This window comes from Fundulus heteroclitus, chromosome 12 (genome assembly GCF_011125445.2).
Source record: "Fundulus heteroclitus isolate FHET01 chromosome 12, MU-UCD_Fhet_4.1, whole genome shotgun sequence".
NCBI classification, from domain to species: Eukaryota; Metazoa; Chordata; class Actinopteri; order Cyprinodontiformes; family Fundulidae; genus Fundulus; species Fundulus heteroclitus.
In genome coordinates, this window is record NC_046372.1 from 37,309,740 (window position 1) to 37,327,486 (window position 17,747).

The 17,747-nt window shown below is 40.0% G+C and overlaps 2 protein-coding genes across 4 annotated transcripts in view; one reads left to right on the top strand and one right to left on the bottom strand.

The window, feature by feature from the left end:
* Positions 1-1,575: 1,575 nt before the first annotated feature.
* Positions 1,576-8,969, bottom strand: stx2b (syntaxin 2b). Of its 2 annotated transcripts, XM_012866231.3 has the most exons (11): positions 8,624-8,969; positions 8,455-8,532; positions 8,280-8,379; positions 6,921-6,995; positions 6,758-6,831; positions 6,402-6,510; positions 4,435-4,508; positions 3,518-3,655; positions 3,323-3,433; positions 3,082-3,201; positions 2,240-2,323 (listed from the first exon to the last, which is right to left on the bottom strand). In XM_012866231.3, exons 1-10 carry the CDS (start codon positions 8,651-8,653, stop codon positions 3,106-3,108), a joined length of 885 nt encoding a protein of 294 aa, XP_012721685.2. In that variant the 5' UTR covers positions 8,654-8,969; the 3' UTR covers positions 2,240-2,323; positions 3,082-3,105. The 2 variants fall into 2 exon arrangements, with proteins under 2 accessions (XP_021174053.2, XP_012721685.2); XM_021318378.2 differs by lacking the exon at positions 3,082-3,201 and having other exon boundaries at positions 1,576-2,323.
* A 2,278-nt stretch (positions 8,970-11,247) lies between these two features.
* adgrd1 (adhesion G protein-coupled receptor D1) overlaps positions 11,248-17,747 on the top strand; it is a 46,702-nt gene continuing 40,202 nt past the window's right edge. Inside the window, exons 1-6 of one of the 2 annotated variants that reach the window (XM_036144550.1) lie at positions 11,248-11,731; positions 11,812-11,848; positions 12,179-12,295; positions 13,426-13,524; positions 13,874-13,996; positions 16,098-16,271. In XM_036144550.1, the coding sequence (XP_036000443.1) occupies positions 11,678-11,731; positions 11,812-11,848; positions 12,179-12,295; positions 13,426-13,524; positions 13,874-13,996; positions 16,098-16,271 (604 nt within the window). In that variant the 5' untranslated portion in view covers positions 11,248-11,677. The remainder of the gene's footprint in view (positions 11,732-11,811; positions 11,849-12,178; positions 12,296-13,425; positions 13,525-13,873; positions 13,997-16,097; positions 16,272-17,747) is intronic. The other variant, XM_036144551.1, reaches the window with a different exon arrangement.

Sequence of the window (17,747 nt, forward strand, 5' to 3'; positions counted from 1 at the left end):
ATTGTTAAGCCTGAATCTTTGTTTACTTATTTTTTAGGTTTAGATGTTCACCCTCATGTTAGATAGCGGTAAATTAATAGTGAATTAGCCATCACCTTACAGTATATTATGCAAATAAGAGCTATCTCTAAAAGTATGGGTCTTCATTATTCTCTAATCATGGTGCACAAGAAGGATTTATCTGTTTGTGGAAATAAAAAAAAACATGGATGGTCTTTCAAATAAAATTAATAACAAACCAATTTCCATTCATTTTGGACTCTGTCCTTAGATACACATTTTGTGGTCAATTAGGGGTTCAGATGCATCGTTTATCCGGGAGTGGCTGACTAAAATAGATGTAAGGAAGCAAAATAATAAGGAAGAAACAACTTGTCACAAGAGCAGTCTTTGCCCTGCTCTCATTCTCACCTCCTCCTCCTCCTCTTCCTTTGTGTGTCTTGCCATTCTCTCCCCGGTTTTTCTCCAGTATGTGTGGATGGGTTCAGGCAGTACAGAGTTCTCCAGACAGCTGTGGCTCTTTGTTCCTATCAAGCAGCAGGAAGCTTATCTGGTCTTCCCACCGCTTACTGCTGGTTCCTTTCTTTACCTTATGTGGTCCATGGCAGGACAAATTGAAGTGAAATCTTAGAAAGACAGTTCTAACCTCAGTACCCGTGTACTACTGGTACTGCACCCATAATAAACTGGCCTACTTCCGACACATGAACAGGTTTTGGATTTGCTTGCCATCTCTCAGCTCAGTCGCCACACTTCTGGATTTATGATTTAGTTTCTTTCATGTTTTCATAGTCAGTAACTAGCCACTGGAATACAGTTATCAAAACATGGCTTAGGTCTGTATCTACTGCTCAAGTCTCAGCTTTATGAGAATGTGACAAACTGTAAATGCAATTTCCAAACAGTCTGAAATTTGGAAAAGAAAAAGGAACAGGAAGTAAATGCAAAGTCATTGTTGTTTGTAAAAAAAAAAAAAGGGCAAAAAACACACACACACATATTAGCAATACACATTTTAAATTATATAATCCTTTTCCATAAAATCCCAATAAAACAAATTGACATTTGTGGTTGTAATGTGACAAAATAAAAAAAAAAGGTCAAGGGGTAAAAAAAAAACATAGAAAATAGTGTGAAATAGTCATAACAGATACTAATGTTTAACTCGTTTTTCTCCAACTGCACCGCTCAGGTTACCCCTGAGCAACATAAATAAAATAAATATAGAGTTTGAATTATGTTTAATGCACTTGCAGGAATGCTCTGGCAAAAATAAAAAGGAGAAACCGGCTTGCCCTCCATGGACCGACTTACTTTCTCCACTGATCTTGTTTGGGTAATTACACCAGATTTAAGTGTTTTGTGCAAAGTGCTCATTAGGCCCGAAGTAAACAGACGCCTCCACTTCGCTCTGTTTGCTTTTACTAAAACGAAATAACCAAAACAATGCAAAAACCAAAACCACTGATATAAAATTCTGGGAAATTTAGAGGCTAGTCATTTGAGAGATGTGGAGGTGTACCTTTTAACCCATCGAATGTAATCAGCATCACAATAACAATACAAGAGAATAAATTCATTATTCTGCACACATATTTTATTAAGAATATTTTAATTATTATTCTTTTCGGTACAAAGTACACAATAGAAAAACTTATATGGGCGCTCTTGAAAGAATTATCCAACAGTACTGCATTAATGCACCACTTTTTTCATGATTATTCCAGTCATCGCACACCATAAATTCAATAAGTTAAGGATATTTTTGTATTTTCAATCTCTAAGGTATCCCTAAGTCATAATGCTTTCATATTTTGTTAAAATGAATAGCATACAAAGGTAATATATAAAAGGAAGAGGGAGAACAAAAGAGGCTGACGCTACAACATTATTTGTGAAAATTATACAAAGACGAAGATTACAGCGGTTGAATCTTTTGAAAGTCACAGCTTCAGATTTTGCCACAAGGCTTACTAGGCTGCCCGGCTTTGCAGTAAGATCTTAGAAGATTGACAGACCTTCATGTGTGTATGCAGCTTCAGCCAGCAGAGGGTTGATCCTGCAGACATGGGAGTGTAAGGCTCGTAATAATCTTCCTGTTTCCAGTTTACTGGAAGGTTACATGTGTCTTGTGCAAACTGCATTGCATACATTATATTTATATTTATGTGCTAAAGGTAGCTTTCTTGTAATTGCACTGAATGGAAACTTGTAATCTTGTTGTGGAGCTGGCCAAAGGGTCTTCTCTGAAGTCTAAGCTCGTGAACCAAGAAATCCACCTGCCACAGACTCCAATCGGTATGATGAGTAAAAGCAGAGAAACCTGTCAAAATCAGGGAAAAGGAGAAATCAGTTAGTATTCCACAACAGTACTTAAAAATGTATTAAACCTTTTAACCTAGAGATGTACTGAGAACTTGGCCAGTGACCCAAATTAGACCCTTTTTAACTCGAGCAACCCCGTGCGGTTCAAAAGGAGCCATGTGCCACAGGGCATCAATTAACGCCCGTCTTTGGATGTCCTGTCCAATTGGCAAAGCGGTGAACTGATAAGGAGCCCGCTTCACCAGGTAGCAGGAATGTTTATCATATTACAGCAAATCTGCTGTTTTATTCTTATGAGCTTTCAACCTCTATCTGGGAACATGCTGGACGTAGGAAATGTTGGAAGCCGTGCAGAAATCTCAGAGATAAGGTAAGGGTGCGCAATCTCTACGGAATACATGCAGAGACTCCTGTTCACCGTTAGTAAAGTTAACCCTGCTAGTCGCCACTCTGAAATGTTAGGGTTAGGGTTAGGTTAATTTGGTCCTTGTCTCTCAGACATGGTGTCAAGTGGGTTGCCACCATAAACAGTTTCTGATCACGCAGGTCAGAAAGGCTAGAAAAGAGGAATCTGAATCTGCAAAATTGGTAGATTAGCTAATAAAAAAAAAAAAAAAAAAATCCTGTATCTAAAATCGGCTACAAATCTTTAATTGGTACGCCTTTGCTTTTACTCAGGAAACTACTTAAAACAGACGGTTGAATAAATGCTCTGCTCAAAGAATGGAAGCTCGTGGCGGCGGCAGCGGCTGTTACCTCATGCAGAGATGGCAGCAGACCTCACTGAGGGCGTTTGGTTAGTCCGACAGACAGGCCAACGATTAGTGCAATGACGGCAAGCAGGATCAACAAAGCAAAGGCGAGGATGATGTATTTCTGTCAAGTAAAGTTGTAACGTAAACTTTGAATATGTAGTAGTACAACATATATGAACCTTTTCCCAAAATAGTGTACAACTTGCATATTTTCGGAATAAAGCCAATTTACTAACACATACCCTGCGTGACTTCTTCTGGTATCTCACTGCCTTTTTAGTCTCTTCCTTTGCACAATAAATGTACTCAGCTGCATTAGAGACATTATTCTCAATGTTGTTCACCATATCCCCCTGTAAAAGATTGCGTTAGCTCTGAAATATCAGTGTTGGACAAAGATTATGACATGAACGTCTCTAGCTAGCTTAAGCTAGTACCTGAGTTTCTACCAGCATTGCCATGTCCATGAACATTGCATGAAGCTCCCTGATGCTGGACTCCAGACGCATGATGTCCTGGTGACGGGATTCTATCTCATTTAAGGCCTGACGAGTGATTTGCGAATCAGAAATGATCTGCGGGACAAAAATATAATGGTCTTTCTGAAACAAGGCGAAAGGAGATTTCACACCTGTGTAAGAAAATGTAGCAGATATAAACCTTAACCAGACTATATTGCAGGAACAGACTTTAAAGGGGACATATCGTGCATATCAAAATTCACTTTGTAGCCCTAAAATAGGTTTTGTTGTGTACTTAAGACAAGTTAGGAATCCAGAAAAATGTAATTTAGTCCCTCCAGGAACTGCTTAGATATATCATTATATTCAGTTTGGGTCTTATTTTTGAAGCCGTTCAGTTTTTCTCTAATACATTTTTAAACAATTAAGTCACAGTATTTACTGCACAGCTCTAAAACAACGTCATGGACTTCCGGCTTACCAATTTCGTGAACCTGCCATAATATTATTATTTTTTTCTTTGCTACGATTTTGTAGTCCAAGTTCACAGATGCTGAAGCTACAAGTGGATGCGTGAAAATGTTTGGTTTTGGGTGTACTAACCCACACAACTAATTACACCGTCCCTCAGCATATTACAAAAATTGCCGAACGGGGTGTAAAGTTGAAGTGCTTACTTTGCATTTAAAGAGACCACAGCTAAAAGAGATGCTCTCAGAACAGGGGTAAAAGAGGGGCTGTGGGGCAACAATAACGAGGAATTCAGACCAAAGCTGTTCCACTTTATGTAGACCACAACTGAAGGATTTAAATGTGAAAAGAAAGGCATTAAAGAGCACGATATGTCCCCTTTAAATGACTTACAACAAAACACGTTAAAGAATAAAACATACATCAGATGTGAAGATTGATGGATTTCCACTCTCCAGCATGTCCTCCAGTTCTTCATTGGTGGTCGTTCTTCCTGCTGCAAATAGCAAAAAATGAAGGCTTTTCAGATATGGAGGTATCATCTTTTTCAGGGGTCTTCAACTCCGGTCCACGAGGTCCCAGTGTTCCTGGTCCAACATACCCGAGTCATACGATCAGGTCATTGGCAGGACTCTGGAGAACCTTACTGCATCCTGAGGAGGTAATTCAGCTGACTGACTCAGGTGGGTTGAACCAGGGACAAATCTAGAAGTCGCTGGACACCAGAACTCAAGGGCAGGAGTTGTAGACCTCTGATCTATGATATCAGCAATCGTAGCTGTTGCCACAAATTTTAAAAATGAATTAAGGGATCGCTCATTGCTATTCTAATAGGATGTGGTAATCTGCCTCAGGTTGCTGTCTTATCAATTGAAACTGCTACTGTAAATTCCTCCACTTTTGTCTATCTAAATCCCCTTTCCACCATGTTATTTCTTATTTCTTTACTTTGGTAATTTCTAGTGGGCTGTTTGGGGCCTATCTCCAGCAGTTATTGGGCGAGAAGCAGAGTACACCGTGCACCGGTCGCCAGTCCATCACAGTGGCTAAAGCTCATCTGCTGGGTAACAGGATGAGAAGTTGGAGCTATTAGTACACACATAACTCACGCAAATAAGAGACTGCTGTGTTTTTGTTTTTGACCAGCTCCAGGGCAACATATCTGAATCCAGCTGGATGTGGTGTTGGCAGCTAACATCTTGTTGTCCGGACCACAAAGAGGGGTGAGGGTGGGGGGGGGGGGGGGGGGGCGGCTGATTAAAGAGTTGCAATTATTTCCTAAACAAGTGCTGTGACTGGTTGAGCGTCAGCACATGTGTAAAGGACCCACCTGTGCTGTCTGGTTACCTAAAATCTAAAGGACTATACTACTTAGTTGATATCCTGTGGACAACGTAAACACAATTATATAAAAAAAAAATGACTTGTTGTTTAGTTACTATATTTTCTTATTAAATTTCAGAGGTGCTTATTATTCTGACCAAAATACTAAAGGGTGTATTTCTTTCCAAGTTGGAAAATGTCTCAGGTACAAAGGGCCTTGCCATTGTTGGCAAAGAAGCACAGGCTGAAACCCTATAAACAGAAAGCTTTGCCTCCTATTGTGCAACACTCTCCCTGGAGAGGCAGATCGCTGTACAGGGGCTTATTGTGTCACACACCTGTTGCAACGCCTACCCCTCAGAGACACAACCCGAGCAAAACACACCGAGTAAAGAACACGACCTGACATCTAGCACAAAGTCTATCCACTCTGGGTGATTTAGCTGCACCGTGCACGCCTGTGTCAGCAGAGATTGAAAATGTTGTGTGCTTGGCCAAAGACAAGTGAACTTCTGTTGCACAGGTTACCCGTGCCCTCTGCCCATTTCCCTGGCAACGCAAACACAGGGACGTCTCCAGTATCAGTATCCTCTGTCTGCTGCGTGGAGTCACGAAGCCTACGGTTAAAGCCACACGGATTAAGGAAAACCGCCCTTTTGTATACTTTTAATTACACTCCTATGGATATATATATAATGCTAATAGATCAGACTGTTACACATGTCACATTAACTTTCAACGTGTTAATATGAAATTCGGGCTACTATCTAATGTCAGACCATAAATGCTTGTCTGTAGTACAGCTGGTATCTTCAGTGTATAAATCCTGCTATTTAAGTCTTTCTTTATATTTAGTCAGACATTACATACATTTCCAGTTTTACCATCAGTCCTGTCTTGACTTAAATTTCATAAAAACAGCACGTCTACAGTTTGCATGCAGTTGCAAACCATTTGTCAGAAGTTACGCTGTTGAAGAGGAAATGAAGCCGACACTTGATCTGTACCTCTTGTGCCAAGGCAGGGTGCGCATTGAGGGAGTGCACATCTAATACTGGTCACTTACTTATCTCCAATTGTCTCTGGATCCTTCCTTTGCTCCGTTCCCGAAAGGACACTTGCGTCTCATTGTATTGGGTCATGACTTCCACAAACTTCCTCGACAGCACGGTGTGCTGAGGACACGAGAGAACAAAGAGAGAAAGTAACCATTCCAACCTTTTCCCTAAATAGAGCTTCACATTCAGAGAGATGTAGAATTGCAGTTGTGTTTATTGTGCTTTCACTAAAGCTCTGCCAAAAACAGATCACCAGCACTAAATTAGAGAACTACATTTCTTCATTTTCGGATTTAAACCAACAACTCCATGTGCACAGGACATGTAATCTTTTTTTTTTATTCTCATCGACTAGTTGTCTGACCTGCGTCTTCTGGATCCTCAAGTCAACAGAAGCTCTGTTAGCGATGTCGTCTTTTGGCATACTTTGCTCCATGACTACACCAGGAGGGAGTCACAATGACAAGATTAACCGACCTCACACAACATCTCCCAAAGAAACGTGTGGCAGTCACAGCTAGACTCACATTTTAATTTAGTTCGCACAACATTGGCATTCCCTTTGATATCAGTGGTCAGTCCATCCAGTTGAAGCTTTGTGCCTTTATATGGAGAAAGGAAATGTATCAGGTTATGCTTGTTGCCGAGAAAGGAAGTGCCATACTAAATTGTCATTTTGCCTGTCTTGTGTAAATATTGAAATGCCTCTGATTTTATCTTGCCACCTGGCAACCATCTTCAGACAACATAGCCAGGGTCAAAAGGCACAACCTCTTTGTTTTTCTTCCTCCCCTAGACCAATAAACAAATATAAAAAATGGCATGACATTGTAATTTGTGATGGATTTGTCTAGCAGTTCTCCGTTTGCATGCTGCAGGAAGCCTTGTGCTTCTTTCAGTGTTCCTACACATTTTTAATTTAGAATTCATCGCTTTTTCAGACAAGAATTTCCAGAGATAAAATACAAAGGTTTACTTTGGCTCTATGATAGAGATTTCAAAAGGATGATGACAGATCAATAGATGGATAAGAAAAGATTAATAAAAGGATAAATGAAGGAAGGACATGAAATGGCAATATGGACGGACGAACGAATGGATGGCGTGATGCAGTTGACAGATGCAGTTTTTTGCAGAATAGTAAATAAAGTCTGGAAATTGAAAACTTTTTTCTTACTCATCCAGCCCTGGAAATAATTGATATTTTAAATTTAATGCTAACCATGGTTAGCAGATATGTTCCGCATCACATGGCTTTAATGTACTTGAATTTTTGTTTTTGTACAACAAAAAGTACTTTCCATAAGTCTCTACACATAAAGAAAGGTCAGACCTAAAACCACAATGACCTGAGAGGTTTTAGAGTTGGTTCCTTCAAGTTTTTCATTTGTGTCCAGGAGCAACGTAAATCTGTTGCCAGACCAAAAGGTGTTATTGGGCCCAAGTTCAGTCATAGTCAAGAAATGAGAATATTATTCATTTATTTCAGTAACTCAACTCACTAAGGGAAGTCCATTATATAGATTAAGACAGACTGATATTATTTTAAAGCCTTTATTTCTGTTCATTATTATTTTTCTCCCACATCCAGCTAATAAAAACAGCATTTAAGATTAGAATATTGCATCAGACCAATAAAGAAGCAAAATTCTTTATGCAGAAATGTTTAATACCGACTTTAAAGATTGCTGTTTTCTTCTTTTCACAAGGAACTTTTAAACAAGCCTCTCAGAAATGCATATTCTAATTTGCTGAATATGACTGTTGCTTTGCTCCCTTTAGTTTTAATTAAGAAGCATCAAACCCCTATAAAAAGTAATCTCTGTACACTGAACATATTACGAAAGCAATATATGCATTTTATTAATTGTATGTAAAGAACTCACTGTGATCCGGGTTGGGTGCAGACAGGATCATGCTGTGCAGCTTCTTCACCTCCTCCACTTGGTAGGAGATTTTATCAATGAGCCCCCTGACTTCCTCCACCTTAATTAGTCAATTAATAGATGAAAATCTCATTTGTGTGGCGTTACCAGCTGATTTTAGCCGCGCAGTACCCACCCTCCTGAAATAGCTCTCCATGAAGCCATCCCTGCAGTCCTCTGTAACATCGACATCCTCCTCTTCTCGGGTCTTAGTCTGCGCGGATTCAGAAACGAACAACAAAACAAAAAAAGCATTTTTGAGCAACTTTTCCGGCCGTGCCAACCCTCGCCGAGGCAGAACTTACAGCAGTCAGCTCGGCCAGACGATCCTTCATCACACCTTCCTGGTTCGACCCTTACGCGCCTCCTGCTCTGGTGATTTCAGCAAAACTTGCCCCGATCCTCTTCGCAAAGCTCCATGTGTGGTCTAGATCTCGCCAGCAGGCCCGCCGTGAGCTCCGATGGCTGATGGAGAAGTTCAACTGATGAGATCCACTTTGGCCAAGGCGACAACAATGGCAGAGATGTGACACTGGCTTCGCAAAACTGCCTGGTAGTTGTATATTTTTTACCAGGAATAGACAGACGCTGTATCTGTTTGTTTTCGCGACGACGTTTGGGATCCGCCACAGATGCGCTACACCGCCCGCCCCGCCGAGAAAACGCCTCCTCCCCCAGCGCGGTTTTACGCACATAGAAACACGCACACACACACACACACACTCACGTAAAGAGCCAAATAAAAGTCCCCGCTCATTATGACAGCAAATAAACAAACACAACGATTCCCCTGGGGGTAGATACACTATAAAAAGCAATTTTTGAGTGCATACAATTTTGGACAATAAAGTTTTTAATCGCAATTTCCCATAACGGTTCAATTCTAGCAATGTTGGCTACTTCGGTTTTTTTGCAACAAATCAGATTTAAACAATTATGATAGATTTTTTTCTGTTTTCCTATATGTGTTTTAATGATTTGTTATTTTCTGTCCAGCGAGAACATTAAGGCTTTTTATGTTTTTTTTTATAGGTTCTATTATGAGTGAACATTAAAAGTGAACCCATTAAAAGTTAGGAACTGTCAGCAAAATTGAGTGCGTAAAGTTTCCATCCAGCTTTCCGTAGTTTGCCACAATGCTGCTGCTAAAGAAAAACTTGCTGGCACTATAAAGATGATTGGTTTGGTTTGGGGTTAGGGTTGGGCTAAGAAATTATTTATTTTCTCTCTTTATTAACCAGGTGACTTCATCTAAGAAACAGTGAAGTTGATCATTAGTCCCACTTCTACTTCCAATGAGGACCCAGCAGAGGTGACCGCTATGATGGCGGGGATTATGGAGAGGGGGATCCTCTGAATCCAGGGAATTTGTTTGTGCCCACTAATGACTGCAACATTGAAACAATTATTGTAGGTTTTGACTGAAGAATATGGAAGATGTTAATGGATTGCAAATTTAAACCGACAGATATTGCCTAAGTCAAGGAGTGAATAAAATAATGATTTGAGTAAAAATATTCCAAAAAGTGATAGAATTCAACTATTTGATGGGAAAATGTATTTTAGAACTGGCATGACTTTAGTTTATTTAAGATTTAAATAAGTAACAGTGTTGATTTTTTTTAAAGTGATGCTGCTCATAAGTAATGAATTAATTGATTACTCATTACATTTCCGTAAAGTAAAATGTATACAAATGTTTCCATCAACTGTATTGGGTCAATTCTAATGTAATTGTAGTCGGTACACAGACAGAAAAACAACAACATTTAAATTAGCTAAACAACAAAAAGTAAAATAATAATAATAATTTAAAAAAAAATCCACTCTTGCAGTGAAACCGTGTCTGATGATGAGCTTCGGAATGTGAAACCAACCAAGTTTTCCCTGAGGCTCAGCAACAAGGACACCAGTGGAGTTATATGAGAAGGTTTGATCAATAAATAATAAACGAGCAGGGCGGATCGGATTAGTTGGTCAAGTGTTATTTACCTGACCACAAGGTGGCGCTATTTGCCATGATTTGGATTCAAGATCGCTTCGCGAGACGGAGCAGGTGTCTCTAAGTTGGAAAACCCCAGAAACTCTTTACAAGTCCGACAAAGGTCTTGTGATTGACTCAAGTCATGGTGTCACGCTGGCTTTGCGTTTAGTTTTCGTCGTCCTATTTTTATTATTATTATTATTTAGGGTTGCTCGTGCCTTCGCTGTTTCGTACAGTGAAGGCACTCCTTTGCCAATTAGTACCCCCATTTATTACCTCGTTTGTTATCATTTCGTTCCTTGTCATTGCTGTTTCGCACATACAACAAACCATTCCGTACCTACGCATTGAAACCATTGCTTGGCACTTTATTTTCCATGATTATACTGACCGGCATCAACAATTTTAAATATTGAGATCGGAGCCACTATAAATGTGAACACTGTGTAGCCTAATGTAATCTGCAGAAAATAACGCAAACACGGTTTTATGTGACTGCTGAGCATTATTTCATTTTTTTTCTTCGTAAAATAATCAGAAACAACGCACCTTAAAGACACACAACAGGGTTGTGAGATGGTTTGTTAATAGTCAAATGGAAGCAGAAAGAGACGTGTGGCAACGCATGGGTACGGAACGATTGCGCAAACAGGCGAATTCACTTGGAGCCATTTGTTTGGTGTGAAACGTTAAAAGTCTTACTTTGCAATCAGGATGGATGGATGGATGCAGGTTTTGTAATTTTCAACTTAGATTTTGACATCTGTATTCATTTCACGAAAAGGTTTTAAAATGCAGTTGCGTGATTCATTGTAGCCATGGAGAGAAAAGGGTCATGTCCTGTCCTTTTTTTTTTACGCATCACCTTTACTGTCGTGTTTAAACTCAGACCTAAACTATTTTATCCCCCACACGATCTTCAGTTACGCACAAATCCTTCCATTTACGCAAAAACTGAACGCCCCTCCTCACCGGGTCCAAAAATGACATCACATTTTGTAATTCCCACGTAGAGACCAGTCAGCCAGTGCGCTCCCGCTGAGCTCCTCTACGGCACGCAGTTTCCAGATGCAGGCGCAGAAACCTAAAGGAGAAGCTGAATGTGTGCATGACGGATTATAAACTTTTTGCGTGGGACTTTTGGCTTCAGATCCTGCTGTGACACAACTTGTAAAACTTTTCTTTCTTTTATTTTTTTAAAAGTAATCTAACCTGTGTCGTTTTTATTACTTCTACAACTTCTTTATTGTAAAATCTTTAAAGTTGGACGCATTGTCTGCTTTATCCTGGAAAAATGACTGGCCCGTCTTGGGTTTGTCCTTATGTGGGGAATTAGGCTGTGTCAGAAAATAACCAGGTACGGTTCTCAAGAGAAATGGAAGTTTGCCAGCATATTCGACTTTTTACTGCTTTTGTCTTGTGTTTTAAGGTAAGTTAATTTTTTCTTTCACTAATCAGCTCATTTTCTGCATGTCAGGCTTGGTGAAACATTAGATTTATCTTTTACAGGTCTGCGCTCAGGTGGTGCCAAATGAAAATCATCCAGGTAGTGGCGAGTTTTCCAAACACGTATTGTGTCACACGTTTGTTTCCTATTAGAGCAACAGATCAAATGACAACATCTTAGTTGTGAAATAAGCAATAACTTCAGGGGGGGAAAAATTGTGTCCCAGCGTCTGTTTCTATGGAGGGAAGTTATTTGGTTGCGTCTCATTGATCAGAATAGTCTGCCTCATAAACAGCTTTTGCAGCTGTTTTTCTTCGTCATCATCACTCTCTTGATCCAACTAAGGTCCAAAGTTGCATGCCGGCATATTAATAAACCTTGGACAACGTCCTTTAGGGACGCTTGTTTACCTGCGATCTTTCCGTCCAGGCCTGCAGGTGTTGGCCGAAGCTTCACATTATTGGCCGCTGGACGCAGTGGATGGAATTCATGAGCTGTGGGACCAGACTGGAAGCAGATCACGTTATGTCAACGACCGTGACATAAGTATGAGCATATATGGCTGCCATGTTTATGTTAAAGTCCTGTCTAGAAAGCCCTTTTTGTTCACTATTCACATTCCATCGCACAGTCTTCTTATTTTGTGTTGAATGTACAGTGGCTTCTGAAAGTATTCATACCCCTAAGCCTTTTGACATTGTGTACCATTACAACCAGAAGCTTGACTTAAGTTTCACTGGGATTTAATGGGATAGACCACCAACAAGATGTGCATAGCTGTGAAATGAAGGAAAAAGCATACATGCTTTTCAGTTTGTTTTTACAAATGAAATTCTGAAAAGCTGGGAGTGCATTTTTATTCGATCCGTGGAACCACCTTTTGGTGCAGTTGCAGCTACAGGTCTTTAGCGGTATGCCCCTGTTAACCCTGCATATGTACATTTTTTTCCCTATTTTTCCTTTGCAAGATTGCTCAAGCTCAGTCAGATTGAATTGATGGCATCTTGAACAATTTAGAAATCGTATTACAGCTAATCCGTTAGATTAGGTCTAGACTTTGACTAAACCGCGAAATAAATTAACATGATTATATAAAATATTGCATGTGTAGAGGAGTTTTCCTGGTGGAAGATGAGCCCCTGCACCGGTCTCAAGTCTTCTGCAACCTCTAAAAGACTTACTTCTAATCCTGTATAAAGTTTTAGTTGATAAATTGAATATGATTTCAATTAAGTGACACAAATTATATAGAATAATGACACAGGCTGATGTTTGCAGGCTTTTATTTATGTAAGTCATGATGATTTTCTGATTACATCTAATGATATTATGACATTTAAGATTAATATGGTGCATCACACTAAAAAAATAAACAAATTAATACAGGAATGTGGGCTTTAGAGTGATGTGATCAAATTTGAAAAGCGGTATGAATGTTTTTTCAAGCCACTCTATGACTTTTGGTTTGTAAACCAGTAGTATTGAATGCTTAGTGAAACACTATAAATGTTTAAGGGGGATCAGGTATGGATGTGAGCATGTTGTGTGGCCTCACTCTGCGTTTACCTTCACCAGCATCACCCTGTCTCATACCTGTGCAGCACGTCCCTCCTGTTGTTCTCCTCTCACTGTTCTCTCGGTGGACATTATCGTTTTTGTCTTCTCTTTTTGTCCAGCTGTCAGAATCCACAACCACACTGTGCTCCCTTCTTCCCATAACTCTTCCTATGTGCATACCAATGACTCTGCCTACACTAACATTTCTGCAATAGTAGGTGAGAATCCATCACTTTCCCCTTCACTCAGAGCCCTTTGTGCACCACACACTGCCACAAAATCATTCCACATCTTTTGGATCGTCACTTGTTTGTCCTTGCAGCACAAGTTTAAGACTTAACTGTGTAATGTATGTGTTAGGCTTTAGTCAAAACACATTTGTTAGACATCATTTTAATTGGCTTAGACTAAAAGTGGACAAAGAACATGGAAATATTGAACAATTTGTTAGCTAGCCAGTTTGAATGATTTAAAAAAATAATTGATTTAAACAATATGTACATGAAGCTCTTCACTGATCCTAAATGGTCAAGCAAATGTATGCCTGTAATTCACATCTTGCTACAGACATCGTTGAAGGAGTATACAACAGGGGCATCTTTCTGGACAACGATAACGGTGGCACCTTTCTACACTTTAAAAACTACCAGAACTCCTGCATCAGTGATCCTGTTCTATGCGGTCTTGAGGGTAGGAAAACTATATTTCATGCAAATACAGTTAGAACCAACTAATTAAATAAACTGCGCAAAAAAGACACAGGCTTATTTTCCCCCTTGTCTGACATCATCTGTCTTAGGTTAGATAGGATTACTAAAATTGTTTCTATTTGCTAAATACCAGAATAATGAGAAGTATCTCTCTGGGGAGAATTGGTTACATACTTTTTTGCAAAAGCTTACACACATGTACATTACTATGACATACAATACAATGAAGCCCAGATGAATATGTCTTGGCCTTGTAAGCTTCTCTGCACATCTGCAGAAGTGTTTTAATGTAACACCATGCTCGTGCGTTATTATGGGGACAAGCAAAAGACATCTGCTAAGATTTCGGAAAGAAAATTGAGGACCTGCACAAGTCTGGTAACTATCAATTATATGCAAATATCAACGCCGTGGGAACGTACAGCGGTCTTACCGCTTTGCAAGGAGACAGGTTCTGTGCCTCAGAGGTTAACGTGTTTTGTTGTGAAATGTGTCTATCAGAATCAGAATCAACTGTGTTCGGCAAGTTTATGGGAACAAACAAGGAATTTGACTTCAGATTCCAAAGCTCACATCATGGTAAAAAAAAAAAAAAAAAAAAAAAAAAAAAACAGGCGGACAAGTAGCGGTAAGCAGAACAGCAATCTACAATCTATAACAGAAAAAAACATTACTGGGGGGTGGGGGTAAAAATAGGGGCAGTATGTCCAGGAGAGTTTTGTTTTATTTCCACAGTCTTTATGTGCAATGATTAGTGTATGGAGAGAAGAGGAGAGAACGCTTCCCTGGGGGGGGGGGGGGGGGGAACTGTTTTTTCCTGGGTGGGAGAAGCTGCTACCGAGCCTCACTTGCTGCTGGTGGTCGGTCAGGAAGCTGGTGATCCACTGACAGGTGGAGGGCGGCCTTGTGAACTGGGTCAGCTTCTGGTGGAGGATGTCAAGCGTCGATTGTGTTAAAGGCTGAGCAGAAGTCTACCAACAGGACCCTGGTGTATGTCCCTGGAACGGTCGAAGGTGGAGCAGGATGAAGTGTAGACCCAGATTGACCTGTTTGCCCGTTGAGCAAGCTGCAGGGTGTCCAGCAGGCGGTGTGACATGTCTTTCAGATCAACCCCAGAACAAAAGCAAAAGACCTCATGAAGATGTTGGCTGTAGCATTATCCACGGTAAAAGTAAATCAACACCACCATGTACCGAAAGGCTGCTCAGAGAGGAAGAAGTTATAACTCCAAAAGCAACATTAAAAAGAGAAGGAAAAAGCACTGAGAGTCAAAGACCTTTCTTTTGGAAACAAGTCATGTGGTCTGATGGACCTAAAAGTAAGATGTTTGGCCACCATTGTTATATTTGGAGGAAAAAAGGCAGGCTCTTGTCAGCCTGTTGCATGTGGTTGTTTTGCTTCAGGAGGGACGAGTGCACTGCACAAAATAGAACATTTTGTGTTAATCCTGAAGGAACACCTCAAGACACCAAAAATGTTAAAGCATTGGCACAAATGGGACTTCCAAATGCGAAATGGCTAAAACATATCCCCAAATTAGTTACAAAGTGGCTTAAAGTCAACAAAGTGAATATTTTTGAGCGGCCCTCATGAATCCCTGATCTCAGTACCGTAGACATTTTTTTTAGGGCAGAGCTGAAAATGTGCGTGTGTGTGAGCAAGACGTGCGACAAACGTCACTCTGATTCTACAACTCTGTCTCGAGGAGTGAGACAAAATTCTAGCAAGCTATTGTGAGAAGCTTGTGGAAGGATGGCCAAAACATTTACCCCAATCCACACAGTTTAAAAGACAATTCTGCCATCGATAAGGAAAAGTATGTAAACTTGCTAACTTGAAGGAAATAATAAAAACTGTCTCTGATTATTCTGGCATTCAGCAAATAAAAATAATATTGCTGATCCCAAACGATTCCAAGAAAAAGATAAGCTTAGTCAGATTTCATGTCAGACAGTGGGAAAACAGGGTATGTTTATTTTTTAACTGGATGTAAAAATATATGTAATATATATGTTGTACTGAACAGTAGTTATGTGGAAAAGCACGTAATCTGTAATTGTTTGAAAAATCTTTTTTTCTAGGTATCACATTCTCCTTCTTTTGGAAAAACCAAAAGGCCAGTTCCAACTTCGCCGTAGCGTCCGGAGCAAAAGTTATCTCCAATGGCTTCTCAGTCTTTACAGACTCTCAAAAAGGATTTGTGGAGCTTAACACGCGAGACAAACACAGATGGATAGCGGAAATTCCCAGTTCAGGTACTGCAAACGAACACTCTTCTCATAACACGAGACTACTTAAGGAAAATATTCGTGCGCATCCATCAGGAATGCATTTAATTTGAACAAATCTTTGACTGTACACACTCATTGTTTTCGTGGGTTTAACGGACTCCATATGCTCCCACAGTTGACTTGGCACGTCTTTTCGTAAATCTTTGTGCAGCAGTGCACAATTTGCATTTTGTTCAAGATGCTGTCATTTCCTGTGCATCTGATCCAATCCTAAACATCGGGCAAAATTTCCCTGCCTGATGATCGGGATTGGTGTGGATAGATTTTATTTTAACGCGCCGAACTCAATAGAACGGCACATGTTGACAAACATTTATGTGAAATAAAGATAATTATGTAAGCAGATTACAGGATTTGCAATGTGTCAACCAAAACAAATAAACCATTCACCTGTGCATAACGCTTACATGTTAAAAGTTAACAAATGTTAGCCATTATTTGAATTACTACATTGTTTAACCAAGGTAGTATTCAAAATATGCTCAATCCTAACAACATTAGGTGGTTTGAATTCAGAACTGAAAATGTTGGGTCAGTCATATTCATGTTCAGGGTGTGGATTGAGAAGGCAGGAAGGCTTGTTTGCAGGATTTGTGTTAAGATAAGATAATAAAAATAGCTTTATAGTTCCACAATGGGGAAATTCGGGCATGACTGGCAAAAAACACACAGACAGAGTTATACACTAGATTAGTAATTAACAACAAGCTAATTTAGAGTTAAGCTCTAAAGTAAAAGAGAGTGAAATAAGAGAATGAAGTGTTCTATGAGTAAACTTGATATAAAGTTAATTCAAATTGTCGTAAAACTTAAGGCTGAGGAGATTTTTGAGCTGGAGCGTGAATTTGGGTTTGTCTAGTGGAGTGACAGGGCTAATGATTGAAGCTCCTTCAGTTTGGGGCAGCCGCTGCCACTCTGAGCTGTGGTTGCCAGGGAAAAGGTTTACGTGCAAACTTGTTAGAATAGATTTTAAAAGTGTATAACTAATATAGTAGCATGATGGTGTGCCCATGGCTGCTCAGCCTTTCATGCCTCGGCGTCATAACGCAATCTGGATTCGAGTTCTCTATTCCAGAGGATCAAACGGCACCCGATTCTCACACAGATACACGCCAGAGGGGACAGAATGTCCCAATCTGTCAGCTGTGCCCTCTTCCCATTTTCCCAAGTGTGAGGGAAAACTTTAAAGCAGGATTCAGCCAACCTCGGGGCGTTATGTGGCCAGCTTTGTGAATGAAAGCTGAGAATGGAGCCGCGTTCAGAGAGAAATCGGAGCGATCGGAGATGTGGGGGAGGTCTTGGCACATATGGTTTATATTGTAAGCAAAAAGGAAATGTATTGTGGTCTTCGGGCAGATGTGTTTTCAGACACTAACCATACTGTCTTTTGGGAACTTCTTGTTGTTCATCTAGGTCCTTGCCCTTCATACTTGCAAATGT